General features: G+C 35.8%; 1 protein-coding gene and 1 long non-coding RNA gene across 24 annotated transcripts in view; one reads left to right on the forward strand and one right to left on the reverse strand.

The window, feature by feature from the left end:
• Window positions 1-18,862, forward strand: part of LOC140690252 (uncharacterized) — a 57,763-nt gene extending 38,901 nt beyond the window's left edge. The window contains exons 1-3 of one of the 2 annotated variants that reach the window (XR_012065457.1): window positions 8,231-8,331; window positions 9,559-9,681; window positions 18,774-18,862. This is a non-coding gene — a long non-coding RNA (uncharacterized lncRNA). Of the gene's footprint in view, window positions 1-8,230; window positions 8,332-9,558; window positions 9,682-18,773 lie in introns of those variants that run through there. The other variant, XR_012065458.1, reaches the window with a different exon arrangement.
• The window catches only part of CSPP1 (centrosome and spindle pole associated protein 1), a 110,942-nt gene that overhangs the window by 63,939 nt on the left and 23,923 nt on the right, over window positions 1-23,080 (reverse strand). For 5 of the 22 annotated variants that reach the window (XM_072951857.1, XM_072951852.1, XM_072951868.1 and 2 more), the window contains 6 exons: window positions 13,054-13,162; window positions 11,088-11,199; window positions 6,190-6,293; window positions 5,419-5,442; window positions 1,912-1,992; window positions 526-624 (listed from right to left, as the gene is read on the reverse strand). In XM_072951857.1, coding sequence (XP_072807958.1) covers window positions 526-624; window positions 1,912-1,992; window positions 5,419-5,442; window positions 6,190-6,293; window positions 11,088-11,199; window positions 13,054-13,152 — 519 coding nt within the window. In that variant the 5' untranslated portion in view covers window positions 13,153-13,162. Of the gene's footprint in view, window positions 1-525; window positions 625-1,911; window positions 1,993-5,418; window positions 5,443-6,189; window positions 6,294-8,713; window positions 8,785-11,087; window positions 11,200-13,053; window positions 13,163-20,635; window positions 20,981-21,272; window positions 21,402-22,961; window positions 23,004-23,024; window positions 23,049-23,080 lie in introns of those variants that run through there. The other 17 variants (XM_072951861.1, XM_072951866.1, XM_072951860.1 and 14 more) reach the window with 14 other exon arrangements.

Consider the following 23,080-nt stretch of genomic DNA (forward strand, 5'->3'; position numbering starts at 1 on the left):
GATTGCTACAAAAAGAGAGGATAAACTATCTCAGGGAGATATTAAGCATATTTTGGCAGTTAAATATTGCTTCAAAATATTTCAAATTAAATTCCTTCTCAGCACAAAGAATAAAGAAGGTAGTAAATTTTGCCCTAATAGTAACATAGGCTAGTGTAACCTAGTAGTAACACTCTAATATTTGAAATAAAAAAAGATAAATATATATACATATAGCTAGAAACTGTCAATTTAAAAAAAACACTTAAAAAAAGAAAATAAACGAACATCACTTAAAACCAATCTCTAAAATTAAATCTCCTTCATGAAGTTAAATTTAAAAAGCAAGGTAAGTTCTTCAACATGAGATGAAACAATTTACAAAATTAAGTATTTAAATGTTCTATGTTTGGTTCAATTTGGCTTAACTTTTTAAATATTTATATAAAACCAAGTTAAAATGTCTAATAATATAAAAATATTTTCAAGTAAGTACAAAATATTCAACTGGCGATATTAAAGATTTACTTTAAAAGAAGAACCTACCTCAGTACTCTTTTCTACCTGTCTGAACTTTTCAGTAGATTCTTCCTTATCCCTGAGAAATTGATTGTATTCTTTGTTGCGTTCAAGTTTCAATCTTTCCTTAAAATAGAAAACCAAAAAGCAATGTTAACTTCAATGTCAGAAAAAAGTACCTAATGTCTCATCAGACTAATAATACAAATCAGAGATCTTACCCAGAATCAAGCGTTCCAATAATTTCAAGAATAGAAGTAGTAAGGCCCGTGAGAAGCAGGAAGAGGTCTGAGACCACCGATGCAACTCCCCATGTCCATTCTTGCCACGTTAAAACATGACTTACTACATGCTTAGGTCCAGATTAATACATCAGGTCTCTAGTGTAAGGGAGCTGCTTTGGTTAGGAAACACCTCCATTTTATACTCCAGTATTTAATTGGTTTAGATGATACTTTCCTAGAAGCCATGCCCTGTAAGTCCCTGGATTCTATGTTTGTTCACCAGAAGCAATCCTAGACAATCCAGGTGCACTCTGCCAAAAGTATTCATAAATAAATCTCTCCCACTAGTAAGTATATGAACGTATTTGCCAGAAGGTCTGTCATTAGCATGTTTCCAAGGATGTCTGACAAGCTTATTTTCCTACTTTCTTTCTCAGGGACATCTCTTGCCTTCAACTCCCATCCCTCCACACCTCACTCCCAAAAGACCTGCTTCTAACCATTTCTTTCCCAAGTTTAAAGAAGGATCCCTGTTATATTTTAAACACAAGAAGGTAAAATTATCATAGGAACTAAAAATATTATAAAGTAAATGTTCTGTTGAAACACAAATGTTGCATTAGGAAACACTCTTGAGATCTAATACCTTCAATGACAATGACATGCACAATCTAAAAAAATATTAAAAGAAGCTAGGTTGTCTTTTGAAACTTACTGTCCATTTGTCTTATATACTATGTCATGATGTCTGATCTAGCTTGGGAATTATTTCTCCATAAGAGGTGTACAGTGTTTAATTACTACATCTTAAGAGCATGTACATGTATCTCTGGAGTGACAGAAACACACATTAGCCTCAGCTCTCACCCTACATAAAAGCTCAGTATACTCTCTCATCCACTCATCTCACTGATAATTAATTGTGTCATATATCATGAGCTTTATAGTTTAGAAACCAATGATGAAAAAATGAATTCTGAATATTCAGTTAATCATTACATTAAAGAAATATATCATATTATATGGTTACAAATATTTTTTAAACAGCACTAGAGACTCCACAGATTTTGAAAAAAACAAGTATGTGAAATGATGATACTATTCTGTTTGCACTGCAATAAAGAGTATGCTCTTTCATGATTTTAATGCCTCATTAAACTACTCACAATAACTACTCCTATCCACTTACCTTGGCAGATAATCTCTCACCAATAGGAAGAGAAACTCCCAGAGCAGATGGATCTGTTTCACTCGTGGATAGAAAATTTTTCTGTATATATACACATTAAAAAAATATATTACCTAATTGCTTTCATAAAATGTTTCATAAATGTGTCCTTACATTCCGTTCTAAATTATTACATTATGCAAAACAAAAGAATGAAATGGAGATGAAGATAGAAACCACAAATGTATAGAGACCATACAGAAAGTAACTGGAAAAAACAGAATTTTCTAATTTCCTTGCAATTATACAAGTGGATAACTACTTAAATGCCAGAAAATATAAACTATGAACACTGTTTCTTTACGTGTCTCTCCATTCTTGTTCATTAAGCATTTAGGTAATGCAGTGTAGCAGACAGAGCATTAGACCAGGAATCAAAAGACCTAGGCTCTAGAACCAGTCCCAACACTTCTCAGTTATACAACATTAAGCTAGTCACTTAACCTCCCTGACTCAGACTTTTCTTCTTCCATAAAATGAGAATGGTATCTGCTCTGCCTTATCAAAGCCGGTATAAGAATCAAGGAGGCTAAAAAAAAATGTAAAAATCTCTTTGAACACTATAACACAAACACAAGGGATTTGTAAAAAATACACATAACATCCAACTTTCTGGTACTGTTACGTAGCAGTCATATAATCTGGAGAATTATACTTCTCTGCCTCTGTTTCTTTGCAAAACAGGAATAATCACACCTGCAGCATTAGGTTCCGAGGATTAAATCAATCAATACTTATTAGCCTGTCTAGTTCCATGCCTTTTATTTATTCATGAGACAAGTAATTATCAACCATCTAATGCTTTCTAGTTACTTCTGTAGGTGGTAGGGAGACAAAGTCAGCATATATTCCCTATATCTGAGAGATTTACAATTCAGCTAGAGAAATAAACATGGAAACAGCTACAATATAATGTACTATAAAAGAGTTACACTCAAAACCTTATATGAACAAAGTAATTAATAAAACTGATTAATAACCCCCATATACCAATGTAAACTATAAACCTAGTCATTTTTTAGAGTTATACATGTACCAAAAAACAGAGTTTCAACCCTGTGAAGACAAAGATACAACATCCTAACTCCGTCGGACAATTCCTCACTCCCAACACAGGTCCAGGAAGATATTTGTAAGTTTCAACAAAATGGAAAAAAAAAAAAAAGGACAATATAGTTTTTCAAAAAGCTGAATTTCAGTCATTCATTCATTCATTTAATAAATATAGAGTGCCTAGTACATCCAAACAGATTGGTACACCTGGGACTCATCAGTGAAGAAAATAAAATATCCTTGCCTTCCTGAAGCTTATATTCCAACAGGGGAAACTGACAGGAAATAATAAACATAATGAAGAATAATTATATGGTATGTTAAAAGGTGATAAGTGCTGTGACAAAAAAAAAAAAAAAAGACAAGACAAGACTACAGGCAGCATAGCTTCCGGGGAATGGGAGTGCGAAGAACAGAAATCTGGAGTTCCCTTTATACATGTTTAACACAGGACACCCACATGATTTCTAAGTGAAAATGTCAAACAGGCTGCCAACTAGAAGAGTTTGAGATTCAGGAGAGAGGTCTGGGCTGGAAATACAAATATACTGACTCCTTAAAAAGAATCAGTTCTGAGAATATGTCCTTTTTGTGTTAGATGGTCAAGTGTCTTTTATTTTAAAAACTAGAAAGAAGATAGTAGTTGTTTGTTTTAGTGGCTCTCCTTGGCAAAATTCTAAGATTTGATTAATTTTTAATTTAAATGTCCATACAACCCAGAAGTCTGGAAGTCACAAGAAATCCAGAAAGAATGGAACTTGGAAACTATATATTCCAGGGGTCAAAGAAGCCCCTGCGGCCACCTCCCAATATCCTACGTAATTTTCTTTTCCGCCTGCTCTCCTCTTCACTCCCACCTTCTCAAAAATTGTCTTTTTCATATTAAGGAACTTCTGTTCCTCCACCACAACTATATTCTTGATAATCCAACACCAAAAACTCTTTCACATCCCTTTGTATTTAAAGACTTGTGCTCCTTGATTCTTTCTCTTTCATAAAAGGCAATTTCTTCTTATACCTGCCACCTCCATTCTTTTCTAAAACCTTGTATCTATAAAGTACTGTAAAGTCCATAAGTGAACATGACAGATCCTAGAGGAAAACACCACCCAGTAATGAGCAGCGGGGAAGGGGTGGTAATGAAGTACAAGGCCAGCGAAGCTGACTGGACTATGAAAGGCTTCATGCGTCATGCTAAGGGATTTGGATTTTTACCCTGAAGGCACTGAGAAGACACTGAAGTGTTTAAATTGGTAAGGGACAGGATCATTCTGGAAAGCAGCATTGGAATGGACTGAGAATTAGTACAAGGAGATCCCTTAAAAATCCGTAGCATTAATTTAAGACAATAAGATAAGAGTGTCTAACACACAGAACCAGCTGGCCTAAAGCAAATTTATCAAGCTCCTCACAAGCTGTGTAAGGGGGTATAATGGGTCACCACTGCTGATTACACATATCAAGTTAAAAATCTGCTGCCTTCTAATCTGATCCTATCCTACCTATCTACATTATTTCTTACTACTCTCAAAAAAATCTACTGTAACTCAGGCTGGTAAACCTAATCTATCTCATTCATACACAGCTGGTCTGCCCTCCAAATCCTTCTTCATTCTACTGCTCTCTATCTGAAAAGCCTCCTCTCCCCAGTTCACATTCCAGAATATCCAAATTCTACCTATCCTATGTCTTACAAAATTAGACCCTGAGGTCTTTCCAGAGCATTATGTCTGTCCTGTTAGAGTTATCACTTTCTGAATTGTATGAATGTTATTTCTACAACTAGATTCTAGATTCTAAGTCCCTTGAAGACAGGATTCATACCGGATTCATCTTCATGATAAGTGTTTAAAAAAGTGTTGGCTGAATGATGAATGGATGTGTGGGATTCTTTTTAGAAACAGTTTTATAATTTTAACTGTTTCTCTTTGTTCTCCAATATAAATTTACAAATGTAATCCACAGGTTTGGGTGCAAAAATATCAAGTAATCCAAACTGACAACACACAGTGCAAAAATATCTTAGAATATCTTGAATATTCTAGTATTTTACTAATCTTACTGTGATTAGCATAATTATAATTATTTTAAAGAACAAAAGCTGGCATGGTGAAAACAAATGGATTTACAACAGCTGCAGAATATTTCTGAAGGATGCATAAGAAAGTAACAAAAACAAATGCAAAGCAGGAATCAAAAAGAATGCTTGACTGTATCAATGGAAACTCATATAGATGGTCATTTTGCTAAAAGCAAGGATGCAAAACGGTACCATTCAAAAGTCTCTGAGCCATAAAATGAAGTTACTTTTCTTATTAGTTTGAGAGTAACAATCATAAATGCAAATGATTACAAGCCACTACACCTAAAACAAACAAAAAAAATTAAAGAAGAACATTTTGCAGGCAACCCTACCTTTTTTTTTGCTTGTGTAATACCCTAAAAGTCAAGGGAAACAAATCATTGATAAAATGTATTCGAAGTTCTTTCTTTCCATGTGCAAATCAGAATTAGAGACCATTTAAACATTTGGAATAAACATTATAAAGTAGTAAAGTAACTATAGAATATCTTGGGATGACTAGAAACATGATGACTGTTTAAAATAAATTTATAACCTAATAAGTAAACTGCATTTTAAAATTTACAATAAATCATTAGCTTAACTATTATAATTTTAAAAATATACTTAAAACAAGAGTTTCTCTAAGTAACCACATTAAATCATAAAGCAAAGACTTTGGTGGTTATGTAAATACGCTAAATGAAGTTTTATAAACTTAGCTCACAGGAAAATAATTAGCAACTAGAACTCCACATGTTCTTTTAATACACGGCTGAGGGGAGTAGAGGAGTAAGAAATCATAACTGGGCTATTTTAAACCATGACAACTTTATAGAAAACACAAACCACCAGAAGTTAAAATCTCATTTGAAATTAGAACCCACTGCCCCACTTCAAAGGTCAAGAGTCTGTGTTATTCCCTGGCACCGGCTCTCAGCACCATTTTTTTCTCTATCTATATGGCATTGATAGATGCCATATATGTCAATTAATTACAATACCCCATTGCTAGATACCATTAAAAACCTAAAACCTAATGCATATGACTAAAACCTTAGGAAAACAAACTCAGGAGGTAAATTCTGAAGCATAAAACCAAACTAATTAGTAGAACTCATTACCTGAGTAAGATAGCGTCTATAATCTTGCCGCAATTCTTCTTTCAGTTTATGTTTCTTCCGTTCGTAGTCTTCCCCAAGTGGTAAACTTAATCCATAATCAATTCCTACAAAGAAAACAACTTCTTAAGCAACATAGCTTATTTTCAAACCAATCTCAACTTCAGTACAATCTCCTGTAACAAACCACAGTAGGAAGGAACACAGTCATGTTGATTCCGAGACTTGGATCAGGGCAATTTTTTATTTGAACTGTTTCAACATGTAATATATTCACATAATGGAAAATATCCCCCCTACCCATGAATCCCAGCCACCCAGTTCCTGCCCAGAACAACCAACATTACTGTATCTGTGTCTTCTTACAGAGACTTTTTATACATGTATAAACAGATAGGAGTGTATTATATTTACTTCTCCCTTTCCATAAATGGTTCTGCATTGTTTGGCATCTTGCGTTTTTAAAGACAGTAAAATTAAAGTCAATTACCTTCACTTCTTCACTTAGTTCTACTAAAATTTCTCTTAAAATACCTAAAACAATTTTAATGTCTGTTTTTAAATCTGTGAAAATAATGTGATCTTTTTAATATATATCTTGTCATAACATGTTTTAAAAAAAATTATTAGGGCCATGCATGGCTTAGGCTGAAATTTCCAAAAACTTTTAAAGTTAAGCTACCAATTCTGATGTCATATAAATGAATATTAATTTTTATTGTGATAAAATATACAAATATTCTATTTCCTATTTTAACCATTTTTAAGCATACAATTCACTGGCATTAAGGACATTCAAAATGTTGTGCAACCACCACCACTATCCATTTCCAGAGTTTTTGCATCATCCCAAACAGAAACTATGTAAAATAATCTTAATTTTTTAAGAAAAACTTCCATTTTGGGTAAGGTTTCCTTACTCAAGACTCCACAATCAAATCACATTTTCAGGTGATGACAACAGTGATGGCTGCACAAACTTGTAAATATACTGAAAACCACTGAGTTGTACAATTTAAATGGGTAAATTTTATGGTATGTAAATTATATCTCAATAAAACTGTTAAAATCAAAGTATATACTTTTTGAATATTTTAGTAGTAAAATACTATGTCAAGAAGCACAGAGGTAAGTATTTCAGCTTCTGAAGCCCCTCTTCCTTTTTTTAGTCCTACTGTGCAATACTACAGTATAAAAAATTATTTCTAAACAAAATAAAGTTTCCTTAGAGAGTCAGCTACAAGAAATATAGATGAAACAACTGACTATAGGTAATAAACCAATAAGGATATCACCATTTTTTGAGCCTTACTCCTCACAATGCACCTAAATGATGGGAACTTATGAAAGTGCCGTATCACTGCTTTATTACATCACTAAAATATTTCAGAAAGTATAAATATAAATGGGTGGCTACTGATTTTTATGTAATAATAAATTCCCCTTTCCACCATGAACACCTGAATTCTCCTGATAACACTTCTGGCCTACTTAACCCCTAATGACAGAGAGTACAACAGAGGGTTTCTCAGGGACACCTCTCACTCATGCTCCCAACTCTCCTTCAAAAGAATCTAAAGCATTCTATATGCTTGGGACTTTAAATCATCCTAGAAAGGCATTCTTTCCTCATAAGGGAAGTTAAAAATCTTATTTTTAAAGATGCAGAATTAAAGCCTATAGAGAAAAATAGTGTTGATTCTCACACACAGAATGGAATATCACATATGAAATTAAACTATAAAATCAATGAAGGCAAGGTCCATGCTTTATTCAATTTTATAATGCCTGGCACAAAACTGATAGCCAAAAAATGTCCACTGAATAAATGTGTAAATGAGCATATGAATGAATGCCTGAGTAAGAGGAAGGATCGGGAGAAAACACTATTCTTAGTATTTCATTTCTGCTTTTAGCGGTCTGATTGCATAGAAAGAGCAGGCATAATAACTAGTAACCAGAGTTACGTAACTCTAGCTACACAGAGTCACAATGGATGCTCTATTGTGTCAAGGAGGAAAAGAAAACAATGCTACAAGTCTGATGCCTCCCAATATGCTCAGCTATCCCGCTCAGGGAACAAGTAATTTACAGCTTCTTGAAAAGCCATGTGTGGCTTTTACTGCTGATTTTCAACTCTGCTTGGTGGGTTTATGTGGAAGAAAAGAAAGGAAAATCTGGTTCATTTTCATTTATAATTACTGTTCATATGAAGTTCAATTTTATTTATCAAGAATATCTGCTTTTAACTAGAGATTCAAATAGTATTTGTAATAACTGTCTTAAAAGACAAATAAGAATACATAATGCCTTCAGAAGTACTTAACCCTTTATTAAGGTTTAATCAACAGAAAATACTAACTTTTTAATTATTTTTGTTATCTGGTACCAATATTGTATGGTATTAGAGGTAGGTCATAGAAATAAAATTAAGAACTGTATGGAACTATTTAAATATTCTGTTCACTTTATGCATTAACAATGGCATCCTAACTAAAAATGAGCTGAGAAATATGATGAGACTTACTTTTTCAGAGCAGCTGTCTTCTGATGGTTCTAGTGGCAAGTAAAGCATTAGTGTCATCTTAGGGTCATTTGAAGTGATGTCACTTCACCAAGTACAACATCAGTGACTCTAAGACAGTTAACATTATGCTTCAGAACTACATCAATTGGAAGTATTTGGTTTCTACAGTGACTGTGGGTTAAATATTTTAAACTATAGTGTATCATTTTTTAAAAATGTATATTCTAGCATAGTACTCATAATAAATATTTTACAAAACAAGTTACCATGGAACACTTAGTTTCTCCTTTTCATTACTGTATTAACAGGAGGGAGTATTATGTAAAAATAATCAAAGGACAAATTATAGGAAATAATAATAAGCCTTTCCATAAGCAGGTGACTTGTCAAGAGACGTGGCTACTTTAACTGAGAACATTGTTCAAATTTTAGCTATAAAGATACTATTACAAAGGACTCATTTGACTTGTACAAACTGAACAGAAGAGGTAAAATGTCTAGTTTGTAGTAAGAGAAAACTAAGACTAAAAGGATGGACAATTTAGAGCACAATTAAAAATTTTAAAAAATCAACTTCCTTTTGTCTATTTTCCAAAATCTTTAAATTAACTCACTTTTTAGCTTAGTCTAAACTCTAGAGCAACTCTGCAATGTGAAATTCTTCTGTTGCTTCCTGATATTTTTAAATTAAAACAATATAATTTTCCTTTCTTAAAATTCTTTTCCAAATTTCCATAAGCATATTGTATTTTAAATGAATTTTTCAAAATGGTACCAAATAATTTCTAGTAACAAGAATAAAATCTCTTTATCTTACTTTGTTAATCTGTAATCTTTGCTTGCAGATTTCCAAAATATGACTTCAGAGCATGAAAGCTAAAATAAATCTAGTGCATTTTAGAGCCTGGAATGATGAAACGCTGACCAAATGGCATTTTGATACGAGTGAGAGATACTGCCTGGAAATGGTGAGTGGATAAAAATACCTAGGGACTGCAAATGTTATAGACGGACTCCTGGAGTACCAAAAGTTTAGAAGTGAGGGAGCTAAAAAGGCTTCTTGTTTCCTGTAGGACAATTTTACCCTTTTATTACTTTTACCATAAAAATTTAGAGCCAGAAGATAATCCAGCTTGTTTATGTTACAGACTGGCATTGGTAGTTCACTGGTAGAATTCTCACCTGACAGATAAAGAAATTGAGGGCCTTAGAGATTAAGGCACTTAACCAAAATATAATGTTTAAATTCACTAAAGCTGTATATTACACAGCAATTTGTAACAGAATCAAAACAAGTGTTATTTATATACCTGATACTGAAAGTATGGCATTCACTTTGAGCTGGGTTTTTTTCTTTCTTTTTTCTTATTTTTTAATTTTTTTATTTAAGTACCATCAGTTACAACGTGTCAATTTCTGGTGTACAGCACAATGTTCCAGTCATGCACGCACACACACACACACATATATTCAGAACTTTTTCTTTCTTATATTGTGTTTTATCAATGTTGTAGCAAGATTATTCTGGATTAATTAGTGAAACAGTATTTATTTTTATCTATTTTTTGGAAGTGTACAAAATTGAAATGCTCTTTGCCTGAAAAATGGGTAAACTTTGCCTCTGAAATTGTTACTGTTTTTCTAGTAAAGACAGAGAGCCCACTAACTAACTCTCTTGGCCAACATCCCATTGCAATTCCAATGGAATACCAACCCAAAGTAGCTAACAATTTAGAAGTAAACCCACAGTCATGAAAAACAGTCCACATGAGAACAATGTTTTAACCAAATGAACTCATCATATTTGACTTCCTAATGTGAAAAAGTTTGATGTCATCAATAATTCACGATATACCTTTTAAATATTCACATATCTTCTTTCAAAAAAAGTATACCTACCAATAAACCAAAATGAGGTAAAAAGTTTTCAAATATTTTCATACCAAACCACAATGAAAGACTCGATATAGCTAAGTACTAACTTCTTTACAATTCCAGTATAGTCATCAATAATTAAAATGGTCTTTTACCATATAGCACTCTGCATCCTTTAAGCACATTTCTTTGATAAATCAAGGCCAGCATTTTTATTCAACAATTAACACACTTTCTCACACACACACAAATTCCATTCAAAATTTATAATTTTGATACATACTTACTGCTATGATTTCCACAAATCATAACCAAGGAAATAACAGCTAAAATGGGTACAAGGTTCTCAGTATACATTATATTTCATATGTAGACCACACTGTCACATCTAAGACTCCAGAAAGGAGTTACTAGGATTCCAAAATTATCTTTTTTTCTGACAAGACAAAGTTTTTTCATGACAGCATGCTAAGAATATCTTAAAATCAGTTTAGCATACCTAATGACATACCTAAGGAACCCCTGGTCTGTTGACTGTTTGGTGGTATGTTTTCCTTAGCCATGGAGATTAGTATTTTACTGTTTTCAGAAAGCTTCTCTGATGGCTTTCCCTGAAAGAGACATAATATTTACAAAAGCAGAGGAGGGAAAAAACCCTACAAAATGTACAATTAACCTCAGCACTTGTATTAAACTTGATGAAATTACACAGTGCTCCATAGAAGAATAAGTGTAAGGCTTGAGGAGTCAACCAAAGGTATTTAACACTGCAGTGTTCTATCATTTAGCTCATTTCTTTGTCAACAGATAGTCACTGAGTTCCTACCAGGCACTGTCCCAGACATTGGAAACATGAGTGAAAAAAATACACAAAAATCTCTGCCATCGTAAAACTTATAAACTACAATGGAGACAAACAATAAATATAATGTGTAATTAGGTTACATAATATGTAGATTATGTAATGTGTAGTGATAGAAAAAAGTAGAACAGTGTAAGGAAGCCAAGAAATGATGGGGGAGGGATTGCAAGATCTCACTGTGTGGGTGATACTTGAACTAAGATTATTATCTACCTACTATTTAATATTAGAAATTATAATAAAGCTGTATTTAAAGCTATTTAATAACTCTCACCAAACTCTGTCAGTCAGTCCTAACTACTGGAGAATGGTTAAGAGCATAAACTGTGGAGTTGACACATGAAGGTTCCAACCTGGAATCCAAGACTGTCTGTACCTGGACAAATTACTTAACCCCTGTAAGCTTCATTTTCTGGATCTGTATAACAACAACAACAAAAATTTGGCCTACTTAATAGGGATATTACGATTAAATGAGATAATACATGTAAAGTAATTGGCACAACACCTTGTACATGGCAGATATTATGGAAGGAAGGCAAACTAGTGTGATGGTTAATAAGCACTAGATTCAGGTTGTCAGGGATCAAAGCCTAGTTCTACTAACTCTATCACCTAGGTTTCATTACTTTACTTCACCATGTCTCAGTTTACTCATTTGAAAAATGACAATAGTAACAGTACTTATTTCACAGATTCATGCAAAGTATCGATGCAATCTCATCCACAGTTAGCATACAATAAATGTTAGCTATATAAGTAAAATTCCTTTATAATTAGGATGTCCATATTACTTACCATTTCAATCAGAATACCTTGTCCAGGACAAATCCTAAACCAGATGAGACACTGGGACAAGCAAAGCAGAATGTCTTGGGCAAACCAATATACGGTTACTCTAATTAGGATGGACCATATGGCACAATTAATCTACATCCTGTATCTTATTACATACACTGAACCCATGAGACAAAGTGCCACATCTGCCTAGATCAGTGCTATATTCTCAGACCCTAGCACAGTACCCAGCACAGTCTCAGTAAGTATTTGCTAAATGAATTAAAATTAATTAATTAAAATTAATTCAATTAAAATTAGGAAAGCTTTAAAAAAGCTTTTTTAGACACTGCTTTCAGAAATTTATATTCTGGAAAGTAAATACACAAAACAAAGGAAGCTACTGTAACAAATTCACTTTTGCAGATTTCAAAAATGTTTAAGATATTGATTCATTTAAAAATTGAACCTTTTCACACAGAATATGAGAACTTGCTTTTATATCTACTCTGTTTATATTCTGAAAGTTCCTTGTACTAGAACTAGTCTCCTAATTATTTTAGGAAGCACATAAATTATTAATTAAAACTCTAGTAAGAGAGAGGAGAAACTGCGAGATACAAAACACCACAAAAGAAAAACTGCAACCAAAATTACTGAATCTTGTCCACAGTTAGACTCGCAGAATTAGAATGACAGCACAGCTAACCTAAAGAAGGAAACAAAAGATTTCTCACTCATAGAAGAGAATGTTTTGCATTTAAAGAGGGCTAATCTTCAGAGACAATTTTAGTAAAACATGTTAGAAGAAAATGATTAACTTTACCTTCATTTCCATGTAAGGTGGATCACTTTCCAATTCCGCTTTGTCTTTAGCCAATTTGGCTTTTCGCTCTTCAATAAATTCATCCAAATTATCAGCCATTTTGCAGATACTAAAAAAAATTTTTTTAAATAAGATTTTTAAAATCCTTCAATGAGTGCAGCCGTATCAGAGTATCTTTAGGCTCATTATTAACATGCAGGCTCATTCTACACTTAGTATTCAATCACTATTATCAAACTGAGAACTTAAACGAGTAAAATTTCTCTACCTGCTTTTAATCCCAACTCCCCCCCAAAACCTACAACATATGCTAAAATATCTGAAAAGAAATAAAAAAGAAAATGAGCAACCACCACCATCCACACATACACACCAAAAAAAAAAACCCTTTAAACCTTAAAGTCAAAGCACTTTAAAGTTTTTTTTTTAACTATTTGGACAAAATTTGGAAATAACAAGTTACAACACAAATAGTACAAGAACACCTGTATACTCTTCATCTATTCCCTACTGTTACAATTTTGCACCACTTGCTATGCCTTCCTGCACACAAGTTTGTTCTCTTTACACAATCTTTTCTAAAGTTATTCAGAGGGTTAAATACATGTAACATAGCCCCTTACTCTTAAACATTCCATTGTGTATTTAGAATTAGATTTATTTTCTTACATAATCTCAATTACCAGGTTCAGTAACACTGACTTTTTAATCTATGTCCATGTTTCATTGTTATCACCTGACCTACTAGTGTCCTCTATAGCATATTTTTCTCTCTCCAGTTCAGGATGCAGTCTAGCTTAGGTATACCATTTCAACGTTGTCTCTTTAGCCTTCTTCAATTTGGAATATTTCTACAACCTTACTTTGTCTTTTGTAATACTGAGTTGTTGTTTTTTTTAACACAGCCCACCCATCACCTACTCTTTTTAATAGATTAGTCCTCATGTGGAGTTTGCCTGATGTTTCTTCATGACTAAATTCAGATTATGCATTCTCATGAGAACTATTACATAGGTGATGATGTGTTCTAAAGGTGTCATACTTGCACACACGTCCACCTGCTCTTTACTACTGATGTTATTTTCTATCATGTGGTGGTCAAGACTGATTTCCGCACTACTGTATCCTTATAACTAATAAGTAGTCTATAAAAAGATATTTTTAGATCATGCAAACACCCTGCTCCTGATCAAAATTTCCAAGATGTAGTATCAGTTGGTGATTCTCAATTGATCCAATCTTTGATTTTAGATGCCTGCAAAATGCTAATTTTTCCAATTCCACAACTCCCTGCATATACATTTATCATTCTATTCTAAGAGCCTGCTTTTGCTCATTTTTACTTTTTGGCTTATTATCAGTATGAACTCTTGAATTTTAAATTTTTTTCAGTAAGTCCTGAAATTGTTTTTAAAATAAGTTGTTGATTTTTTGAGGAATAACTTATACACCATAAAATTCACCCATTTTGGTGACCAGTTCCATAAATTTTAGTAAATTTACACAGTTGTGCAATTATCACAATCACACTTTATAATGCTTCCATCACCCAAAAAACTCTCTCATGCCCCTTTGTATTCAATCCTCACTCACTCCCACGTCTCAAGTCAGGCAACCATAGATCTGTTTTCTGTGTCTATCATTTTGCCTAATCTGGAAATTTCATATAAATGGATGACACAATATGTGTCTTTCATGTCTGGCTTCTTTCACTTAATATAACATTTCTGAGATTCATCCTTATAGTTGCATCTATCAGTAAGTAGTTGTAAATGTAAAAATATTTTACAACTATATTTTACAACTATTTTAATTGCCAAATGGTACTCAATTATATGGAAGTATCATATTTTGTTTATCTAGTCACACATTGCTAGACATCTGGGTTGCTTCAGTTGTTTGGCTTATTTAAGAATGCTGCTGCTGTGAACATTTGTGTAGATTCAGTGTGTTTTCAGTTCTCTGTGATAATACCTAGGGGTGAAATTGCTGACTCACCTGTAACTATGTTTAACATTTTAAGGAACTGCCAGACTCTCTCATTCCAACCAGCTGTGTATGAGGATTGCAATTTCTATATATCTTCACCAATACTTGGTATTTTTGGTCTTATTGATAGTTAGGGTGTGTAGAAGAATCTCATTGTGGTTTTTAATTTGCACTTCTCTACTGACTATGTTGTTGAGCATCTTTTAATGTCCTTATTTGCCATTCATATATCCATATATATAACCATTGGCACACTGTCTTCAAATTTTCTGTCCATTTTTAAAATTAAATTGTTTTCTTATTGAGTTGTAAAAAACTTATATATGCTGGATACATGTCCTTCACTGAACATGTTTTGTACATATTTTCTCACAGTCTGTGGTTTGCTTTTAAATTTCCCTAATAATGTCTTTTTTCAATAATTTATTTTTTAGAGCAGTTTTAGGTTCACAGCAAAACTGAGCCTAAGGTACAGGTTTCCCATAAATCCCTTGCCCTGATCCATGCATGGTCTTCTCCATTATCAACACCCTCTACCCACCTGCTCCACTTACTACAATTAATGAACCTACACTGACACATTATCACCGTAAGTCCATAGTTTATATTAAGGCTCACTCTTGGTGTTGTACATTCTGCGGGTTTGGACATATGTATAACAATATGTATCCACCTTTAAAGTATCATATAGAGTAGTTTCATTGCCCTAATAGTACTGTGTGTTTCACCTATTCATTCCTCCCTCCCCTCTAACCTCTGGCAATCACTTATCTTTCTACTGTCTCCATAGTTTTGCCCTTTCCAGAATGTAGTATGGTTATAATCATACAGTATGTAGCCTATTCAGACTGGCTTCCTTCACTAATATGTACTACTAAGGTTTCTCATTGCCTTTTCATGGCTTGATAGCTCATTTTTTTTTTAGCACTAAATAACACTCCATTGTCTGGATGTACCACAATTTATCCAATCTTTTGCCCTACTGAAGGTTAACTTGGTAGTTTTCAGGTTTTGGCAATTATAAGTGAAGTTGCTATAAACATGCGTGGTGGTGTCTTCTTAAAAGCAAAAGTTTTTAATTTTTATGAAGTCTAATTCATCCATTTTTCATCAATTTTTAATCAGTTGTGCTTTTTGTGTCATATGTAATGTTTTGCCTAGCCTAATATCACAAATATTTTCTTCTGTTTTCTTTTAGAAATTTTATCATTTTCTCTATTACACCTATTATTTCTTATATCTTATATCTACGATCCATTTTGAGTTAATTTTTGCAAATAATGTAAGGGTCATCAAGTTTATAAATTATTTATAGATGGATACAAAATTATTCCAGCACCATTTCTTGAAAAGACTGTCTATCCTTTCCACATCGAAGTTAATTTTTGTAATACATTTTTCAAAAACCCATAAAACTTAATGACAATTTCAACATCTGGCAAGAAAGGAGCCAGTGATGACCACAGTTTTAAGTCCTGGAAACTAAACGTGAATGGAATCCTAGACAGAAACAAGTCAGAAGAAGGTGGCTGGATTGGAAAGGTTTGGTTTAGCTATGTTAAGTTGGAGCTAGTAAGATACGATAACAGAAATTTCCAGCAGATTCAAGACTCAACAGGACCAGATGAGAAATGTTTATTTTAAACTAAACAATTTTAAAAATAATAACTGAAGCTGTGGTAAATGAGCTCAGACAGGGAAAAAAGATGACCCAGAACTAAAATAATGGACAATGTTCACTTGAGGGGGTGACAGAAGAATAGAAGCTAGGAAAAAAAAAAAACACAAAGAAGGAATAATTAAAAGAGAATATAAAGAAAACCCAGTCAACATATTTTGTAGAGGAAAAGAAAAACATGAGAAAAAAAGTGGTAAGCAACATGAAATACAAGAGAGCTAAAGAAAAAAAGCATCCACTGACTTGAATGTTTGGGGGACAATGATAATTTGTAAAAATATAGAAAAGCAAGCTTTACCTAAAAGAAATATGTTGAAACTTGTATCAGTTGAGTAGTACATAACATGAATTTCATTCCATTATTTACTTCCAAAAAGAACACTGATTTTAAAATATGGACCTAGCAAAACATACTGAAAACCAACAAAAGTTAACTTATTTTAGCCACTTTTAAAGTCCAATTTGTCACAAGAGATTTTTTCCTAGTAAAAATTCAAAACAGTTCAATAGTAAACAGTAGTTTTCAAGTTAAAAAAATTAGTTCTTAAAATCTGCTAATTTCCCTTTTTGTCTGAAAGAAATAGAAGATAATGAGGGGATAATACATATGTTATAATATAATTTGCTATAGGATTTTATAAAGAATTTAAGCAGAAATGTCATTAATTAAAAAAAAAAAAGTAACAAACCTCTTTCACTCTGAGCTACCTAAGATCTGTTAACATTAGTTTAACATGTTCACTTGTTTTAATTAGGCTTTGAAAGCTCTCACTCGAATTTACAGATACTTGAATTTCCCTTCGCTATAATAATTTAACATAAATTATAAATTCTAGAATTGATTTTATACAACAGCAATTACAGAAATTAAACATTTTAAAACAATGGTAGTGAGCATAAAATACATCATAGCTAAAACATAAGATTTATCAGATGTAAGTATATGTTTAATTCTAATTCTGTCGTACTATCTAACCTGATTAGAATATAGTATGTTTAATACTAAATCAAAGAGTCAGAGATACTAATAAGCATTCTCCTGGCAATGCCCTCCAGACAAAGTACACCAGGAACACTGCTATAGTTAAACTACTTGGGTTTATTACTCATTGCATGGAGAGATACATTCTCAGTGCCCACCCACCAAGGGGTACCCTGGAATATCTTATTAAGAAGGTGTCAGAAAAAGAATTACAGGATTTGAGATGATTTGGGGGAGGGTTCAAGGAAGCAGAGCTTTGCCCAGGATTAGATACTGTCAGGAAGTGAGGGTAATTCTATGATTGGACATCTTAGTGAGTCTTATCCACAGAGAGGCTAAAGAGGCAATAGTGAAGAGGCAGCAGTCATAATCAGCTGGGAGAGATGTCTGGCATTTTGTGGCCGGGACAACATGTTTCATCTGTGTTTGGACATGACTGTGGAGTGGTATTGTTTTTCTCTTGATCCACCATGAACACAGAGCTGCTTTGTCTGATGTTGATATTCTATGCAATTAAACAATTCAGCAGAAGAACACCAAGCCCAAGCAGTATTGTCAGGCCAGTTCCTAGCAACACCAGGGCCCTGGTGATAGTAAAGGCCAGCTTCCTGCTGTCACGGCCATTTTTCTCCCTCTCAGTCCTAAAAGCATGTGACAGCTTATACAAAACATATTTCAACAACAAAATTATTCAAGAATTACTTAATGAATCACAGAGATCGAATTAATGGATATAGCCTAAGTACGAAATAGAATAAGAATATTTACAATTTAAAGAGTAAGTTACAAGAAAGATCAGCTTAAATCAACCTAAATGGGATTCTTCAGTCTTCCTTCGCTCTACAATGTAACACCAGTCACACTTTTTCCTAGGTATTATTACCAGGTTTTTCACTCCCAGTTGCTGTGTACATAGCATGTAGACGATAGTTTTCAGAAAATCAATTTAACTGAAAGACATGGATTTGAAACCCAATTCCACCACTAATTGACTCTATGTGACTGACCTCAGTATGTTCCTTAACCTATCTCTGTTTCCTCATCTGTAAAATGGAAATATCTCCTTTACAGCTGCTATGAAGAAAAATATGAAATGATACACACAAATGTACGGCACAGCTGACGCTTAACAATCAATAAATCAGAGCTATTAGTCCTCATTGTTTTTTCATAGTCTTTGTATACATCACTACTCAGTTTTTTTGTTTTTTTTAAAGCTTCCAAAGTACACTGCATTCAAATTACCAATAACTGATACTTGTTTATCATAATCCAAAGCAACATTTTTAAATCTTAAACTTAGGTCCTCTATGCTTATCACATAGACAGAAATATAAACAGACCCAAATATACTCACTCTGCAAACCCTAAGCGAATCTAAAAAAGAGAGGCTCCAAAAAGAACTGAGTATGCCCAGTTCCTTCCCCCAATTTCATCAATCACAAAGAGAAGGGAAAATGTGGCTCCCATCCTTTTCCCTCTTCAGTGAAGTGAAAATTTTCTCCCTCTATGGAAGCATGAGGAATGGAAAACAACTCCCTTCCCAAAGGACACTGGTCTAGATGCTAGGGAGATGAAAAGTTTAAAATACAATCCTTGGCCTCAAGATTATGCCCCCTGCCACAGTGGCTCAGTCTAGCCAGAATGGGGGTTAGATAATTGATGTGAGGGGCCCACCCATAAAGGATCCAGTGGCTGTATCAAGAAAACAATTTGAATATGTGTAGAACTCAGAATAGAGCAGGAGGAAAAAGGGTTAACAGTTTTAAAAATGATCCTTAAAGGTAAAGAGGCTGTTAGGGAAAAAAGACCCTAGCGTAGGAGAACAGGACTGAGGACAGACTAGCAGGGAGTGATTACATACAGGTGTGGGATGCTGAGGGAAGCCTGTAAAATAGCCTTAGAAGAAAGAGGGTGGGATGACATGAACCAGGAAAATGTTCCTCATTTCCCATTGCTCTGGAGACCTTTCCACCAAATAAAAGGTGCTCAGTCTTTTTCTCTTGGTAGATGACATCCACATGAGCAACTTCCAAAAGCACATCCAAATTCCGACAAATGCCTCTAAACGTTGCTAAGAAGCAAATATTACTGGGGGTAGAAAGGAGGCTGGGGGTCACAACACAGAGAGTACAAATACATAAAGGCACTAAGTCTGTTAGCAGCTGTTCATAATACATCATTAATGATGACGAAGGACAGTAGCATAAATTAGATAACCTTTTGGTTACGCAAAATTTCCAAAGTGTTTATTCAAACACTTGTCTCTCACTCGGGAAAGCAATCAGAACTTAAGTCGAATGATGTTAAAAGATAATCTGCTCAAAGTTTGTAATAGTTAAATCACATGTCTAAAAACTTCATTTGAGAAATACTGTACTGAAAGCATCCTGTTTCAATTTATCCTATCTAAAACCACTTGCTCCCTACCAGAAGATCATCTGTACTGCAGTGGACCCCAAATTTCATCCCTGGGGAGCATTTCAGCATATACTTAACAGGCAAAAAGTCAGTGTACGCCTACTAAGAAGAAATATGCAGAAAAGCAAGCAGCATCTCACTGGTTACCACGGGATTCCTTCTTGCTTGTCAATATGAAAAGCCATCCTTTCATATAAAGTTGAACCTCTCTACATATATGACTTTCTACAAACTCATATTGGTTAATCTTAGGCTTGTGCATTTCCCGAGGCGTCTGGAAACTAGGTAGTGGCTTACTTTACAAATTAGCCTCCCCGAAAATCCAAGCTATACTTCTCAATCCGATAATCTCGAGAATCAGCCTCTCTCAAAAGATAAGTCCCATTGCTAAACATTTACTGAAAACTCTATCCAAATCCCAGATAACAATTCTAAAATCAAGGCAATTAGAAAGAAGAGGCTCAAGCTCAAGGAGCCAGAGGGAAACAGGACAACAGCAGCACCGAACTCACAGCGCTGGGGTAATCAAATACATTTTACTTGCAAAGCAAAACACTGAGAACAACGTTGAGCGCACATGCACTCAATAAACGTTAACCATTAGCCAGCTCCGAGGAAACGGTGCTTCGGCTGGCTTAGCCGAGCAGCAGAGAGCGGCCGATGGGGAGGGCAGGGATGAGAGCGGAGGCACAGCTGGTCTCCGGGCGCTGCGGGCGGCGGCGCCGTTAGGAAGCGTCAACGCGTCGTCAGGTAACCGGGTCTCAACAGCACCCGCGGCAGCAGCGGTACCTGCGGCCCCGGAGTCCAGACCGCGTAACCAAGGCACCGCCGCCAGGCTGGCCCCGCAACGGCGAGACCCTCACCCACTGAGAGCCCCCGCACCGCCCCCGGCCCTGCTGCCGCTAGACCGCAAGCCCGTAACTGGGGCACCGCCCTTAGCCGGGCGGCCGCGAGACCTCAGTTGGCAGGGGACCCCTGCCCCACACGCCGGGAACCCCGGCACCTCGGCCAGCCTGGCCGTCGCGAGACCTCCGCCCTCAGGGAGCCCATGCCCTCGCCCCGGGGCCGCGAACCCAGCTCTGGGACGCCCCCCAGCCACGGCCACACCCCGCCAGGCCCGCTCCCCACATGCCGCCGGCGGACGCTTACTCAGGAAAACGGCCTCGCGTCGGGGGAGACGCACTAAGCTCTTGCCAGGCTCTTCGCGGACCGAAGAGGTGGCAGCCGTCGCCTGGCGCGGGAACAGTGTGACGATCCGCCCGACCCGGGCCCCGCCTTTCAAGCCCTCTGCCCGCCCTTCGCCAACGGCCCAGCGCGGCCCCGCCCCCTCTACGGCCGCGGGGCAAGGCCTCGCGGCCTGCGGCGCCCCCTGCCGCCCCGGAGGCCGCACGGAAGCCAGGCGGTTCGCAGGGCTTGTAAGTACATGGGCTGGGTACACGGCCACCTGGTTCCCCTGCACCGCCTGGGAGCTATTAAACCGTAGGAGCCACTTCCCAGAATAAATTAACTCCGTCGCCTCCAAGCTCTCAAAGCTCTAGCCGGCCTGGGTCAGAGCCTGGGGGGAAAAAAAGGTGGGGGACGAGGGTTGGCAGTGATAGAAAAACTGTTGGCACACCTCTTCGGGGCATTAATGCTCTCCCAGAAGTCTGGTCTACGTTTTGTCCTAGGCTTCTATTACTTACTAATCAACAGATTCGGTTCACCCCAATACTTAGCGGCCATGTGCTACCACTAGAAAAGAGATCTCTAGCTTCCCAGGACAGTGGAACTAAGAGTTCTTCATCTTAAGTTACTTTGTAAGAGGGTTTGAAAGACAGATTTTCTTCAAATGGAAGTTAAAGTCAAAACCACAGGCGGAGGTGTGGATTCCATAGCCCTAACGTTTTTGTTTTAACTGTATGTCACCTTTCTAAAAGTGTAGGATACATCTCAGAGTGGAGTGTCTTGCATTCTGAGGCTTACAGTGGAAAGAAAAACTTTCAAGTAAACAAATACATTATTCCAATGCAATGTAACAGTCACAGAAGCACCGACAGACATTTAAAGACACCATGGAAACAAGATTACTGGAGAGAGGAGGAAGTTAAGAAAGAGTGCATGGTGGAGATCTCTGAGCTGTGTTTTTAAATATTAATATAAGCTCACAGTCAGAAAAGTTAAGGGAGAGCATTTTAGGCAATGCTGACTACTTATGCAAAGTTTCAGGGTAACTAAAGAAAGATGAGGCTGGAGAGGGGAGCTGTGATGCTTTTTTTCCCTTTGTCCCAGCAAAAACATTATTGAATAGTTATGGTAGGTATTAGGGATAAAACAACACAGAACTGGTCCCTGTTTTGGAATTTAAAATCTAGTGTGGAGTTGGGGAGAAGAGGAGACGGAAGAATACCCAAACACGCAAATAAAAGAAATAATTAAACACTATATTAACTCTTGGAAGAAAACAAATAGTCTCCTTGAGATTAATTCGGCTTCGGGAGAGGTTGTTTCACAGAGCACTGCAGAAGATTAAACTGTAAACCATTATAAGAACTAGATATTGGACATTTTCAGGACACTCACAGCTCATATAGACGTTAATTTTTAGAAACACCCAAAAGGCATGACCGTAGCCATCCACGACTTTCCACACCCTTCTCTGAAAGCTTAGAGAACACCCCTCTAGAGCAGCTTAGTGCCAAACCCCCACGAGACCATAAGATTTTACGCATGTGCAGTGATCCTTCTGGACGTAAACTAGGATGCCATGTTACCAGTCTCTCAAAACCAGCATCCAGAACTATTTATATCTCAGTTTTTTGACAGATATCCTTATTTTTTTAAGTCTTTCAGCAAACTTACTTCATTCAAAGTACGAACAGCCACATTAAAAACTTCCCCACCCATCCGAGCTTAAGATCTTACCCGTTTTCAATATGGCGGAGGCCGAGCCTGCGCAGTATCAACAACGAAGGTCATTA

This window comes from Vicugna pacos, chromosome 29 (assembly GCF_048564905.1).
Source record: "Vicugna pacos chromosome 29, VicPac4, whole genome shotgun sequence".
NCBI lineage: Eukaryota > Metazoa > Chordata > Mammalia > Artiodactyla > Camelidae > Vicugna > Vicugna pacos.